We start from the raw sequence: 15,840 nt of genomic DNA on the forward strand, positions 1-15,840 counted from the left end.
CCCTCATCGGCGCGGCACCGGGGTCTATGTATAATGCTCGGCTTTTTTTTTTATTGCTGTGGAAACCAAATTCACGCATACGATCGCAGAACGAGGCATCTGTTTTTTTTCCTGGTTAAAAATATTAGTTGTATAAAATGTAAATACATGATTTGATTAAAAAAAAAGAGCGATCTATCGTTTGATGAGATAAAAATTATAGGTTGTGTGCAAAATATTTCGAGTAAAAAGCCACTATTCAGAAATTTTTCTTTTTTTGGGGGGAGGGGGAATTATTTTGTTCAAACACTTATATATTCTTGCAGATTCAAGTCTCGACTTTGTTTTTATTAACAACGTGTAAAGGACATTCGGACGGTTCGAATGATGTGCAGTTTGATTCGTTTTCATTTTTTTTTTTTTAACAGCAAAAAAAAAATTAAAAAAAACCTGGTCATTGTAGGCTAATTTCTGAAAGCTATGACGTTATTTAGAAAAAATAAATACTTGCTCGAGAATTAAGATTTTTTTTAAAAAGAGGCACATGATTTGACACGTAATGACGATCAGAATTCAAATAAAGCATAAAAAATATACTTATGTAGGCAAAAATTTCAAAAAAACAAAAAACCAAGAAAAGTATATTAAAAAACCTTGTTTCCAAAATTAAATAGGGGTTAACTCAAAAAAATAAAGGTTGTGGGGAAAAACTAAAAATACCAGGTGAAAAAACTAATTCTTATAATTCAGAATATGTCAAGTTTATAAAGTTTTCAGTTTATTTTACCGTGTAAAAAACATCAAGAGCCGTATGACGTCATTATAGGCCAAATTTGATTTTATAGGCTAAAATGAACATTTTCTACACGCGTGCGAACTTGTGCACCCCAATATTCGTTATCAGCGCCCACGATTACCCTAAAATCCACCCTCAAAACAACTGCGGCGAATTTGAGCCACCCCTTGAAAGATAACGGTCCCTGGATCACTGACTAATTATTAAAAACAATATGAGAATAGTTCTTCGAAACAAGTTTCTTTTGCTAAATAGGTTTGAATGGCAGAACAATTCGCCAGAAAATCTTAGATTTTCGGTAAGACATAAAACAAATAAGAGGTTTCCTTTTGGAAATAATTTCCAAAAACAATTTGAAAAGCTTCTATTTAAAACAAAAATGCAATCTGCTGTCTCAATAATAAGGTATACTTATACCGTATTACCCATAACGGTAATATGGTAATACGTTAATTGTGGTATTACTATTACGGTATACTTATATTGTATATCATTCTTGATACCCTACTGAAAATACGTTATAAATGTGACAAAACTGAGTATATGTTATAATTTTGACGAAAATACGACCTAATGCGGATTAGTCCAAAATTGAACTGGTCCTCTTTTCAGGCCAGGTTTAACTTGTGGTTTTATTTCTCAAAATGAATAAAAAAAATTGCAATTGACGGCATCATTTGACATTGCTGCAAATTCCAAAGAAACATATTAAATATTTTTCAAGATACAACGAATCAAAATATGTTTTCCTCTAGCAAGTTTCCCTTCAAGCAGCCAAAGGGTCATTGGTTAAACCTTTCATCTTCCGATCCATGTCTCTATATGCAAAAAATTCAAAATTAAATGGAAATATGTTGATTATTAAAATATATAGGGCAGGCCAAATTTTTCACAAATTAACCTCTAAGAATTCCCGGGCTTTGACGTTAGGGGAGGAAAAGATCCCCGTTGCGTAGATACGGGCAAGGTTGCGTACATTCAGAAGGTCGACAAGAGTAAAAAACTTAACCATTATTCGTGTTTTTTAATAAAACTTTTAACAAAACAAAAAATACTATAAGATTTGTTCCTTCTTTCGTAAAACAAGGGAATATTTTAAGAAAACTTGAAGCGAGCAAACTTGGAAGTAACGTACATAGTTGAGCCACAGAAATATTGACTGGACCTCCACAAGGTTTACCAAGCCCAAAATACAAACTTAGGCCTAAAAGATATTTGACTAGATCTTCTCGGTGTTTGTAAAATCCAAATTGAGATCAATCCAAAAAGTATACAAACGAGGTGAAAACAGGTTTGACTAGGCCTCCATAAGGCTTAGAAATATCAAGCCTACAAGTAGATCTTCAAAAGAAACAAATATCTGACTAGGTCCACAAAAGTCCACACTTCAGACTAAAAGATATCTGCCTAGATCTTCGAGAGGTTTATCCATCTCAAATTGACTTGATCTTCACAAGGCTTACGAGGCCCAAATCTAAATGAAGGGTAAAAACACATAGTTGTTCTAGAAGATATCTGACAAGCATAGCTCCACGAAGCTTGTAAATGTCAAAAATACATACTTGAGGCAAACAAATATTTCACTAGATCCCCACAAGTTTTATAAAGCACAAATGCAAATAAAACCCAAAAACACTTACTTGAGCCTAAAATATGTTTGATTAGATCTCCACAAGGTTTATAAAGGCCAAACTGAATAGCTACGTATGGAAAAATCTGCAAAAGGCTTGGTTGAAGTCCTCTGAAAAATCCTCTATATCCTTCTTCTTTTATTATGCTTGCCATGGCTTGATTCAAACTAGTGTAAACCTATATATATATATATATATATATATATATATATATATATATATATATATATATATATATATATATATATATATATATATATATATATATATATATATATATATATATATATATATATATATATATATATATATATATATATATATATATATATATATATATATATATATATATATATATATATATATATATATATATATATATATATATATATATATATATATATATATATATATATATATATATATATATATATATATATATATATATATATATATATATAGATAGATGGATAGATATTTATTGCAATAAAAGCCACTTTGGGCCATGGCAAAAAAAGGAAAATCACACAAAATAATAAAATGATTATAACACTCATAGCAAAGTATGGTAGCCTACATAACAATAACAACGCAAAATTACAAAACATTACAAAAACATAATAAAGCACACGATACCATTAAACTAACATAAATAGATAGATGTATGTTACATCTATCAAGGGCCATGACTACAAAAATAACAAACAAGAAAACAACTTACACACATACAACAATACTTTCCACACTCATCCCACCCCTTTTACAAAAATCTATCTCTATGTGACATACCCAATTTTATATACTTTGCTATCATTCTTATTGTCCCATAATTTTTTGATCCCATTACTGAAACCAACCACTCACTTGTCTCCACATTAACAAAAAATAAATCTTTCCTTAGATCCTGTAATTCGGGACAAAGGGCCATGAAGTGAAGCAGATCCTCCCCATTTTCTCCGCACATAGGGCATGAGTAAGGACCGTCCTTTACCCTTACCCTCCCTAAATCTTTCCTCCTTTCTCCAAGTGCTAGAAAGTTACCCCTCCCTGATATATACCACTTAATTTCTTCACTATTTAAACCCGCTTTAAAATAATTATCATATCCCCAAACCTCCTTCCATTGCCGGTAAATGCCGAGGGACACCGAGGCTGCGACTTCACACTGCCATTTCTGAATCTCCTGATCTTCAAGCACTCCCTTTACTAGTTTTGCTACATTTCCTAGTTCCAGCCCTATCCCCTTCCCTTCATTCCAAACACCTGATAACCCACAACTATTTAAGATTGATTTCACCTGGGAAGCCCATGAACATTTCCTTCTATCCTGCAACACCTCCAGATAAGCTGCATTTACTAACCTATTATTCTGTAAACGAATCACCTTTTCCCAGTATCCTATCATTCTAACCAATTTTTTTAACCTCAATGAAAACAGTCCTAGATCACCCTTTAACACCAGATTATTAAATTTCCCGCTTAGCCCTAAAAGTTTCCTGAAATGTCCTAAATAAATTCTATCTATTTTTTCCTCTTTTTAAAAACCCCAAACTTCCCCACCGTAACTCAATGCTGGGCCTACCTTCGTCTCAAAAATTCTCTTCTGTAGCTTAATATCTGCCGGTCCTAGATGCCTAAGGGGACTCTTCAATAATGCCCATGAAGCCTTCTGACCCTTCCAACTCGCTATTTGCACCTGATTACTCCATTTCCCTGAACTCGTGAACTTACATCCCAAATAAATATAATCATTAACTTCCTTCATCTCTTTCCCTTTAAAATAAAACTTATTCTTTTCCCTTTCATCATTTCCAAAAACTAATATAACTGATTTTTCAATATTTACAACTAATTTTTTACTCTCCAGATAACTATCCAAAATCTCTAACATCTTTTGCAAATCCGGAGCCGATTTCGCAAGCAATACTATGTCATCTGCAAATAATAAACAAAACAGCTCAAGCGACATTAATTTTAACATAGGGACATTTCTATTTCTAAAATACTGCTCAATATCATTAATAAAAAGAGAAAACAAACGTTGTGATAGAGTGCATCCCTGTTTGAGGCCTACATTACTTAAAACTGGCCTAGAATAAGAAATACCTACCTTCACTACTACTTTAACCACCTCAAACATTTTCATTATAACTTCTACTAACCTAATTGGCAATCCTAATTTCACCAACACCCCTTTCAACATACTCCTTGAAACTTCGTCAAATGCTCCCCTAATGTCCAAAAATGCCGTATATAGCCTATTTTCCTATGCCTCGTATATTTACTAGCAAAAGCCTGTAAACAAAATATTTGATCAATTGTACTATAGTTTTCCCTAAGCCCTGCCTGACATTCAATTAATATACCTTTATAATGCAACCATTTATCCATCCTATTAGAAAGGACTCTACAAAATAGCCTCATACATTTTCATTATAACTTCTACTAACCTAATTGGCAATCCTAATTTCACCAACACCACTTTCAACAAACTCCTTGAAACTTCGTCAAATGCTCCCCTAATGTCCAAAAACGCCGTATATAGCCTATTTTTCCTATGCCTCGTATATTTACTAGCAAAAGCCTGTAAACAAAATATTTGATCAATTGTACTATAGTTTTCCCTAAACCCTGCCTGACATTCAATTAATATACCTTTATAATGCAACCATTTATCCATCCTACTAGAAAGGACTCTACAAAATAGCTTACTGATAGAACTTCCTAAACTTATCCCCCTGTAGTTCTTGTGTAGGTTTCTTTCTCCTTTCTTAAATAATGGGATCATAATCGATATCTGCCAATTTTGCGGCCATAGAGGTGTACTTAGAATTGCCGAGAATATCAATGCAAGCACTGGCAGTATCCACGCTCTTGACCATTTTAACAGCTTAGTTGGTACTCCGTCGATGCCCGGAGCTGAATTCCCTCTCATGCTTTTCAAGGCGTGCCATATTTCCTCCTGTCCAACCGGTTATATATATATATATATATATATATATATATATATATATATATATATATATATATATATATATATATATACATATATATATATATATTTAAGCAAAAAGTAGAAATTGAAGAAACTAAAAAAAATTTAAAGTTCCAGGTTTATTTACATTCTGTCTGAAAATGGGCAGAATATTTCAATTTGAAATCATTTTTAATTATTAAAGAGCTAGGGCTAGGTTAGTATCGAGAGTATAGGCCAGTGAAAAAATGAATACAAAAGCGCCTATTGGGCCACTCCAGAAAAAATAACTGGTTTCATTATATTCAGCCCAATGTATTTAAACGCGAAATGAGAGATGAAATAGAAATTAACACAGCTAATGCCTTCATTCGAGTTTTTATGATCAGCTCTGTGATTTTGTTGATTAACGGTAATGTAGATCAATAGAAACAATCCTCTAAGCGATTGAAATTTAATAGTCCATGTAAGGTCCTTTAATATTGTTTAGAATCCAGCCAGTATCAAATGAAGATGCCGTTAAGTATTTATTACTTTCTCATTGCTTGCAGGACAGAAGATTATCTGCATGAAAAGGATGCCAATTGCCCCTAGATCCTCCCCCCTAAATCTTGAAAACTGCTTATTTTTAGTATGTTCATCAAACAATATTTATTTTTTGGTATTTTCGTTAAGAAAATTTAAAAAACAACAAAATTGGCCCAACCTAGATTTTGAAAAATACACTTTGCCTCTCCCCATATATTTTTAAAGTGACGCCCCCTGTTGACAAACCTTTAGAGCTTATAAAATTCGAAAAATGTCTCTACATTTCGCCAATAGTTCTCTCGATAACCCCCTACAGATCCAATTTTCCTTATGTACGACATATTTTGCTTTCTAATTAGTTTTTAACGTTTGTTTGTTGTTTCTTTTTTTCTTCTTCTTCTTCTTTTTCTTCGTTGCTACCTTAAAAACCAGGAGAATTCTCCGGCGCTGAAACATCATAGGGACCTGTTCAAGGGTATATTTAAAAGCTAATTTTTATGTCTAATCGCTTTTTATAAAGTAAACTTGACTAACACCATCATAAAATGCCATGTGGAACCCAAAAAGCACATCTCGAGTACCAATACCGGAATGGAAAGGCTGGGAAGAATGAAACGGAATCGAAAGGGTGGGTACTGTCATAATCTAAATGGTTAAAAACCTTAATCCTGAGGTTCATAAGCTAACTTAAAAGCTATTTTTTATATCTACTCCCTATTTATAAAGTCGACTTCACAGCGCCATCATGAAGTGCCATATGCCACCCAACATTGCACTTTGGGTTGCTTTTCTATTTTTTTTTTCTTTTATTTTAAATGTAAATACCAAAAAAGGAATTTTCCAATGAGAAGACCCCAATAGAAATTTTTAAAATCTAGAAATGGGCAACCCCCCCCCCCTCTTTGAATTACCACCAACAGAACTAGTGCGCAGACAACATTATACAGGAACATTTAAAAACTCTATTCAGAGCTATTGATCATTTCAGCGTTCTTTTGTAGATTTATAGTTGAAAAAAGCATTAAAATGCCGCGTCGAGCGGTGATAAACCTTTGAAGTCTAGTTTGCATATTCATCTAAAATTTCTAGCATTGTAAAAGTATTTTTTATAAAGAAGAATGTTGTTGGCAAGAAGCTTTAGTCTAGTGGAAACGGTTCTGCCTTGAGGCCATGATAACAGAAGTTCTAATTTTTGACATAACATTTTTTTTTTTTAATGCGTATTCTCTTTCAAGCACCGATTCATTTCCAATGATCAGTTCTCCTAAAATGTTAATGTCAGAGAAGCAAAAATAATAGAAAGGAACATTTTTGTAAATCAGATTAACTACACATTTTAATTATTTTAATAATTCCTTAGGTAACTGAATTTTTTATTTGAAACTCCCTAAAGATGTCAAGGATAAATACCCCAGATCCTCTTTTGGCGATAGATCCCAGATTTTTTTTTAGGCAAGTTAAAGAGAGATGCGAAGTTGAGCCTATATTTGAAGCTCTATTTTAGCAAAAACTCAAGTTATTTCATTAGTTTCTTTGCCTGAGTTAAGAAAATGTTTTTATAAGGTTAATTATCAGTATTTTGTACTGGGGTTCACAATAAGATTAACTGGGCTCGACTAGAATGTAGAATTGAGACTTGCAGCTTCAAAGAGTGGATTCAATAATGATTATAACTTTATAATATATAATAATTATAAATTATAATTATATAATAATTATATCTCTTATAAGATTGTCTGTCAAAAGACTAGCACGCACGTAATTAGCAAAAAGGCAAAGACAACAAGGATGGTGCGATTCACCCTCCCCTCTGTGCGATCACTGCAAGTTTGGGCGCTCTATAAACCTGTTCTATGGAAATCTTAATATCTTAAAGGTGTTTATATTTTCATCATATTTTGTTTTATTTTATTAGCATTAACTAATGAAACTAGCTCCTTCTCCATATAATTTTAGTACTGCTCACAGCAGTCTCGGCCTGGATAGGTATCTCTAGTTATTTTATCGATCCAGGGACTACAAATAGCAGGTTTCATTTAGAATGGGATTAAAGCATACAACATACAGCCTATAAAGAAAATCTAAATTAGTTAGAGGGATTAAGGAATATTGTAAAGAGGAGTTTAAGGTGGTTGCTTTTAGAAAAAAAATTAGAACAGAGAGAAATTACAATAAATAAACAAGTAACACAAGCAGGAATTTCCACAAAAAGTATGACCAAAGTAGATCTACCAAAGTAGACCTAGGCTGATCTTACAGAGGCACATCATTAACCCCTGTGCCAAACCAAATAGCCAGCGACACCAGCACTCAAACCTCTAACCTCACAGACAAAGGAATAAAAGAAGCATCTAGAAGAATTTCAACTTTTGATTAAGAAAAGCCAAATTTGATCTTCACTATATGTAAGGATTGATTAAAAAACTTTTTCCATAAACAAGTTTTTCAAAGAAAAGTAAAGCACTCCATTAAATCAAAAATGAGCAAAAACAGAATCAAATAATCTACCAAGCGTAAAAATACCACATATTAGCATCAATAAATAAATGAAATCTAAAACGAACAGAAATTACAGTAAATAATCGAATCGAATCGAAACACAATAATCGAATCGAATCGAATCGAAACAAAACGAACACAAATTATCGTGAGTAGGGTTCATGTTTACTTCATGTTTCATACTCACTTTTCCATTTCCATGAAGAACAGTTGTGCCCAACAGTTTTCAACTTCCTACTATAAAACTTGATTTGAATTTACCACGTTTTCACTGGTTATTTACTACGTTTTCCACTGGGTTGTTTCTCACGTTTAGAATTTACGCTATCTTGGTCTCACTAGTGTTGGTTCTGAATCTGCTCATATTTAATTGGGAAACAATTTTTTGCAACAGTTATGCATGTTGTAACTGGATTCACATTCAAGAAAAAAAAAAGAAATTATGATGGATAACAAAGTCGAAACTAAAATGAACAGAAATTACAACAAACAGAATCAGGGCTAACACCCCCGAATCATTCTAAAGGCCAGAATGACGTTTGCAGTTTACTAAAAACAATCTTTATTTCGAACAGTGTGGTTTTTAATTGTAAAAAAAATCAACAAAAACGCAAGAAAATCACAATAACAACTAATATTACTGAAAAGAACTAATGAAATTAGACTGATTGTTTAATACATAATGATATCCATACCTGGAAGGTCCAGCAATTTTACATGTAGTAATGTTATAAAAGAGAAAATGTTTAAAGTACACTTCATTTTCAGTAAAATGCAAATGACGCATTTTAGAAAGCTCTGGCCTTTAGAAAGCTTAGGGGCGTTAGTCCTACTATTGTTGAACTAAGATGGCTATATACGTTATGCTGGTTTTTAGTTCTAATGTTGCTCATCAGTTTCATTTGAAAAAAAAAACAGATATTTTAAATTCAATTTCTGATAGTTTTTAATAAAAGGCTCATTTAGTTGTATCTATTTTTCAAATGTCCTTCGAGACTGGGAATGCTATACAAATATCCTTATAACTTTTCCAAGCCACTCATAAATTTTGATTGTTTGCATCTTTTCCTGTTCAGGCCAAAATTGTTGTTTGTGGAAAAAAAAAATTACAGAAATCGGCACTTTGTTGTGGCGTGTTTTTTTCTTAGACTTAAAAAGACCATAAGAGCTTCTAATTTCCATTTGAATGAGCACTCTCCAGGAAATGGACGACCACTGGTTCGATCTCATCGCCTCTGAAATAAAAACTAGAAAACAATCACGTATCCATCGCCATCCTTCTCAGTAAAAATACAAAACTCCAAACTTTTATGTTATAGCTTTAGGGTTGTCAGATACGATGAATTTCGTTGTAGAACTTTCATAAAGATTACAGCATTACTTGTTTGTGTATCTGAGCCTTCTTTCTAAAATCATGCACAAGCAGTCATTCTGACATCTTTCAATAATGAAATTCACCATCAATGGGTTTACATATTTAGAATCCGGATAAAAATTAGATTCTTTTGATGCATATATTGCAATGAAATTTTCTTTTCTAGGGTTTGGGTTTCTATTTACAAGGGCAACTCTTTATTTATGGACTTCAATACAGATTTGTTTTATCCAGGGCTCTATTAAATGTGGGGAAGGATGTCCTTTCCTTCACACTTCCCTCCGCTGTCTGCATTCCAGTTCAAATTTTTACACAACAATGCATCGAGAATGTTAATAATTCCCGAAGAGGGCGCTTCTCAAAATTAGTTCTTGAGGATTTCAATTATTCCCCAGAATGAAGGGACTTTCGGGAGCAAACTATCACCTAGTTTCTACTTTTGTTTCAATAAACTCTTACTGGAAGTTAGAAAATTCGGACCTAAAAGCACAATTTTTGAGGCTTTAGTTACTATTGAGGCTGCTGCTGTTGCAGTTAGTACACGAGGCCTCACCTCAGAGGCTGTTTGTCACTGGTTGTTCTTTACACACAGTTAGCCACGACGAAATGTTTAACCGATCCACTATGCAAATCACTCAATTCGAAATATATTTAGACTTTTCAAAAGGGAGCCTGAAAGTATTGGAAATAAATTGACAGAAAAGGTCCGTGTTTGTATTCCTTGCTTGTAATATAGTCTCGTTTTATTGTTCCTTGCTTGAGAGGGCTCTTACTGTAATACTACTACTAAAAATTACCGCAGCCCCAAGCCACCTGAGGCCAACACAGCTACGCACGCTTCTCCTTCATCCCAATCTATCCAAAGCCTCCTTCTTTACACCCTCCCAGAAATTTTCCATTCCCCTTAAATCTTTCTTTATGACATCCTCCCGGGGCAAACAATGACAGCCTGCTTTCAATTTAGCCCTATGCGGTTGGTCCAAAAGGATAATCTTCCGTAATCTGCCATACTTCATCCACAGAACGTACCCTGGCCGTTTCAACCTTTTTCTCATTATAGCCCTAGAAGCCGGGATTGAACCACACTTGTTGTTTACTAGGCTATGATTCCCTCGAGGGGCACAACTCCTCAAGTGGGAATAGCAGGCTTCCCGCTAGATTTTTTGTGAAAAATATGAACTTTTGACCACAAAAATATGAACTATATGAACTTTTGATTGCCCTTTTTATGAACCTAAATTTACGATATGTGCACCTCAGAAACTGTCCGTGGACACAAAAAGTGGCAGTTGGTGGTTTCATCACTGGTGCACATATTCTTCTTGTTTTTTTTTTTGTTTTTTTTTTTTTTTTTTTTTTCATTAGTTCAGTTAAATGCGTTTAATTTGTATAAAGGTACAAAATACAACAGTACAAAATAGTCCACTCTACTTGTTCCTTTTGGCAAAAAATGACGAAATTATGGAGGACTTTCATTTGTTTACCCTGCTCTGTATCCGATCAACCTCTCTGGCTGACTCGTCTTCTTTGCGCATCTTCCGGCTCAAAGCCTCGATCATACCTTGTGCGAGGCTTATTTCTAAAAAGTCTTTGGCATCTATAGCTTTTTTCGATGATTTTTCCTCTATCATGATCCGTCCTGACCGGGAAAAATCACGTTCAACGTCAGCGTTCCCATGCGACATGCAGACAGCTGCTTTTTCTATCTTTGAAACAAGGGGATATTTTGTCTGTCCTTGATGGTTTTTCAGACTAAAAACCGAGTTCCATAAATGCATGTTGCATGTCCCAATGTCAGCTAGGCCTTGGTTGCTGCGCACAGTTCTAACTTCGGAATCAAATAACCTCCAAACTTTCTTGTTGACATTAGGTCCGTCACTTCCCAGCATCAAGACTTGACGGAGATCAAGGTTAGCATCCTTTAGAGCTTGTAGTAGGTGCTGGTGTAAATCTTCCGCTTTTGCGTGTCCTATGAAAAAGGACTGTAGGTGGCATACAGAGACTCTTTCTTCGGTCTCCGACCAGTATCTAATCATAATATTCAACTCCTTTGCACCTTTGGCATTTGTAGTTTCATCGTAAAGCAACGTCAAGTAAGAAGATCCAATGTCGCGTAGAAGGTCCTTGCAAAAAGCATTAGTGTGAATCCATGTAAAAAAAAAGAAAAAGAAAAAAAAAGAATAATCAATCAACTTATGATCTTCTGGCAAGAAGTTATGTTACAGCTCATAAGCTTAAAGCAACTATTTAAGAATATTGCTACTAGAAGACTCTATGAAGGTAGCAAAGATTCAAGCCAGTAAAAAGAAAAAGACTAAAATATAGCTTAGCAAAAGAGGATATAAGGGCAATATAGGATCCAAGTTAGATGTAACAATGTCTTTTTGAAGAGAAGAAAATGTATGTTCACAAACCATGCAGTGGTACAGTTTGAAACGTTTTAAATAAAACTCTTGCACAAACATTTGCTTCGCTTGTCCTTTATAAGAAAAAAGACAGCAACCGCAAGTGCTTTCCAGCTGATGATAAAAATAATATGAACTTTATGAACCTTTTTTCTAAATTATGAACCATTTATGAACCTAGGTTAAAAATATGAACTTTTTCATAATTATGAACCCAGTGGGAGACCTGGAATAGAGTTGACCGCAAGGTCTCCAATCTTGCAGGTACCGCGAAAGGGTCGAGACAGCCCTTTGCAGAAACCGTTGTCCGAAGATCTGGATCTTACACCCTGCCGCAGTTGTCCTCCAATAGAGGATCCTCCCATGATGGTGTTCTGCGTCACCATGCAATTTAACCCATTGCTGTGAATAAGGTTGTAACTCACGGGACGTGTGGACAAACCGGTAGGGCCCAGCTGAGTGTACATTTGAGGGGCCTTCTTCCTTCTCTGCCTGTGTTTACGGCCCCAGATGAGGGTGCCCCAGTTTCTATTATGGACAACCAGGGACAAGATACCGTTTTGGTCCGTGCCTCCTATGGAGAAACCCTTCAAATCTGTAGGGCGTTCTCCTACCGCCACCTGGGGACGCACTGAGCGGCCTGGGGAAGTCCCTACTGAGCAATGGATTCATAAATGTACTATGACAAGCCTAAATTTAACATGTCAAACCTAAACCTTCTGTCAATCCTAAATATATTATTTCGAGCCTGAATCTATTATGTCAAACCTATGTCTACTATATGAACCTAAGTCTACTATGTCAAACCTAAATCTACTCTGTCATGCCTAAATCTACTATGCTAAGCCTAGATTTGATATGTCACGCCTGAAATATAATATGTTAAGCCTAAATCTACAATGTCAGGTCTAAATCAACAGTGTTAGGCCTAAATCTACTATCTTACTTTCTTTTTATCTCTGGACAATGTAGGGCGTATTATCATACTCATAGTATCACTTTGTAAAGAGAATAAACAAAACAGAAATGGACAAAATAGACAAGGTTTGATAAACTTAAGCCAGAGATCGCTATACTGTTGCATTTTGCAAGGCTTCCCTCTACTTACCAATTAAAATGGGTAAACTAACCAATTCTTTACAAACAGAAACTTCAAATAAGTCTGAAACCCCTTTTTTTGTAAGTGAAAAAAAGAAACCAACGACAAGCAACATTAAGCAGGAAAAATGACGAAAAAGGGAGAAACTAATTTAGCTTGCACAAATTTCAATCTTGTTTTAAGGTTGAACATGCAGGCTGTCGGACTTTCAAAAAATTATATGAATCGCAGCCATTAAATACAAAAAAAAAGAAAAACACAGCCAGGAGGCACTGTCCATTTTAGCATAAGAAGCAAATAAATTTACTAAAAATTCAAAAACATCGGTCTGTCGAGAGTGCACATTCCTCTTTTTGTGGTCTTCCTAGTTATACCGCTGATAAAAACGAACCTTAACTTCTTGACACGCAGTTAACTTCTGATATTTTTTTATTAAGCCTAAAATTTAAAAACAGCAAATAATCGCTAGGCAACTTTTGCATCAGAAAAATACCAATTTTTTTAACGTAATTCGGCTACCTAAAGTCTTCCCAGTGTTTAGAAGAATAGAATAGATTTATTTAATTAAAAGAGCTTTCATAGCTTTGGCCTAGGCCACAACTAAATAACGCTATTTTTTTACAACATTGGTTACAATATAACAAAAAAAATTACGAACGATTAAATGCACTAACAAAAATAAGGGACAAAAGAGTTCACGAAACGGTTTGTATGGTACTTCGGGGTTCAAGCTTGATTTTGCTTCGGGTATTCACAAGTTTTATTGATGCCATGGGTAAAAAATGGTAAGTACTCTCAGAGTCCGAAATAGTATCGCAATCGAGACATCGAGGTGGAATATGGATTAGAATCAGAACCGACACAACTGTTGGCCATCTTTCCATCATTACTTTACTGGTGACTCCGAAGTACACTGCAAGAACCTTCAGGAGCTGAATGCAAAACATGATTTTTCAAAAGAGCATTCAGAAGTATAAAATATAATTGAGCGGATTAATATCAAGAAAGTGATACCTTAAATTCGCCCTGAGAAGAAAAGCGTGTTCGTAGTACATCTGTTGGATATGAAACCAGGGTCGCCAGACACCCACCACAGCCACCAGCAACTCCTCTAATTAGCACTTCATTTGTTTCATTTGATAACAGCTTTAGGTTTGAATAAATTCTATCATACGATACAAACTGGAAAAAAACTTAGTTTTACACTATTAATAGTCTTTGGTAGTCTAATAAGAAAAATTTGATTTCTTGGCTAATAGTTGATGGTACAATATAGGTAAAAACATGTCCAACTCTTAGGGGAGAGGGCAAAAAACAGCAAGTTGCATTTTTAGGTAATTATTGTTTCGGATTTTGCGGAGAGGGGTCCTTCAGACCAATGCCAGATGGAGGGAGCAAATCCTCCTTGTGTGGAGAAATGGCCGTACACTTGTATTGCTCCATAAAGATTTATGGTCGTAAAGCTTGGTTAAGGGCCTTGAAAGCTGAACTTTTCCTCCGAAAGGACTCGTCCGTTTTCAAAAAGTGTTCTAAATTCTAATATTACTTTTTGGTTGAGAAACTTTACTCAATAAGTTCATAGGGAACTAAAAAAAAAAAAAAAAAAAAAAACAATAATCCCAACATTCGGGCATGTACACAAGAAATGCACGAAGATAACAAACTTGCTACTTAAAACCGCAGTTTTATGAATTTTATGATTTTATTTTTCATTTCTTTTTCTCGTACAGCAAATAAGTGTAAAAATGGACAAAAACTGAAATGACTATTACATAATAATTTAAAAAACGTCACCTCCGTCCCCCAGACTAATTCTGAGGGTTCGCCTGTGAACTGTCATAAAAAACGAGTTTTTTCAACTGACAGTAAGGACCAATATTCAAAATAAAACGAAAGAAAATTATTCCGTATATGAAGGAATCCCCCCTCGATACCATGCTTTTCAAACTAAAGTTTTTAGTACTTTTAAAAAAGCTTCTTATTCTAATTGAACGGCCCTTGTGTTTCAGGAGTCGTTCTTAAAAAACTGGATCAAACAGTCAAACTTTAGCGTAGGTACTGATGAGTCAAACGTAAGAGCAAGGTATTGATGAGGGGGGCAACCCCTTCATATACGGAATAATTTTCTGTTCGTTTTGAGTTTTAATGTTGGTCCTTACTTTCGTTTGGAAAAAAACTTTTTTTTAATTTAATTTCTGATCGTTTTTCAACATAAAACCAACAAAATCTGGCTCACCCTCCATGAAAAATTCCCTCCGTTCACGGAAATCTCCTCCGTGGAAAGTTCCTCCAACGTATAAAATACATTCCCCTCTCCCTTAAAGTTCCTTCCGGAAAATTCCATCCTCAGCAAAAATTCTCCCCCTTCGTAAAATTTCTTGCAGAAGGTTCAGCCTGAAAAATTCTCCTTAGCATACTTTCGTCTGAAAAAGACAAGTTCTATTGATTTTTCTCTTGGAAGATTTCCCCCGGACAATTTCCCCAGAACATCTCCACATGTAGAATTGAGTAGGCAAAGAGAAAGTAAGACAAATAAAAGGAATTTCGTATAGGA

At 34.6% G+C, this 15,840-nt stretch overlaps 1 protein-coding gene across 5 annotated transcripts in view; it reads right to left on the minus strand.

Annotated features, from left to right (window-relative positions):
- LOC148950723 (mitochondrial thiamine pyrophosphate carrier-like) overlaps positions 1–15,840 on the minus strand; it is a 74,483-nt gene that overhangs the window by 22,883 nt on the left and 35,760 nt on the right. For all 5 annotated transcript variants that reach the window (XM_089091726.1, XM_089091723.1, XM_089091727.1 and 2 more), the window contains 2 exons: positions 14,301–14,468; positions 2,416–2,584 (listed from right to left, as the gene is read on the minus strand). In XM_089091726.1, the coding sequence (XP_088947852.1) occupies positions 2,416–2,584; positions 14,301–14,468 (337 nt within the window). The remainder of the gene's footprint in view (positions 1–2,415; positions 2,585–14,300; positions 14,469–15,840) is intronic.

Source organism: Artemia sp. Qi Xiang Cuo, chromosome 7 (genome assembly GCF_049724085.1).
Source record: "Artemia sp. Qi Xiang Cuo chromosome 7, ASM4972408v1, whole genome shotgun sequence".
Classification (NCBI taxonomy): Eukaryota; Metazoa; Arthropoda; class Branchiopoda; order Anostraca; family Artemiidae; genus Artemia; species Artemia sp. Qi Xiang Cuo.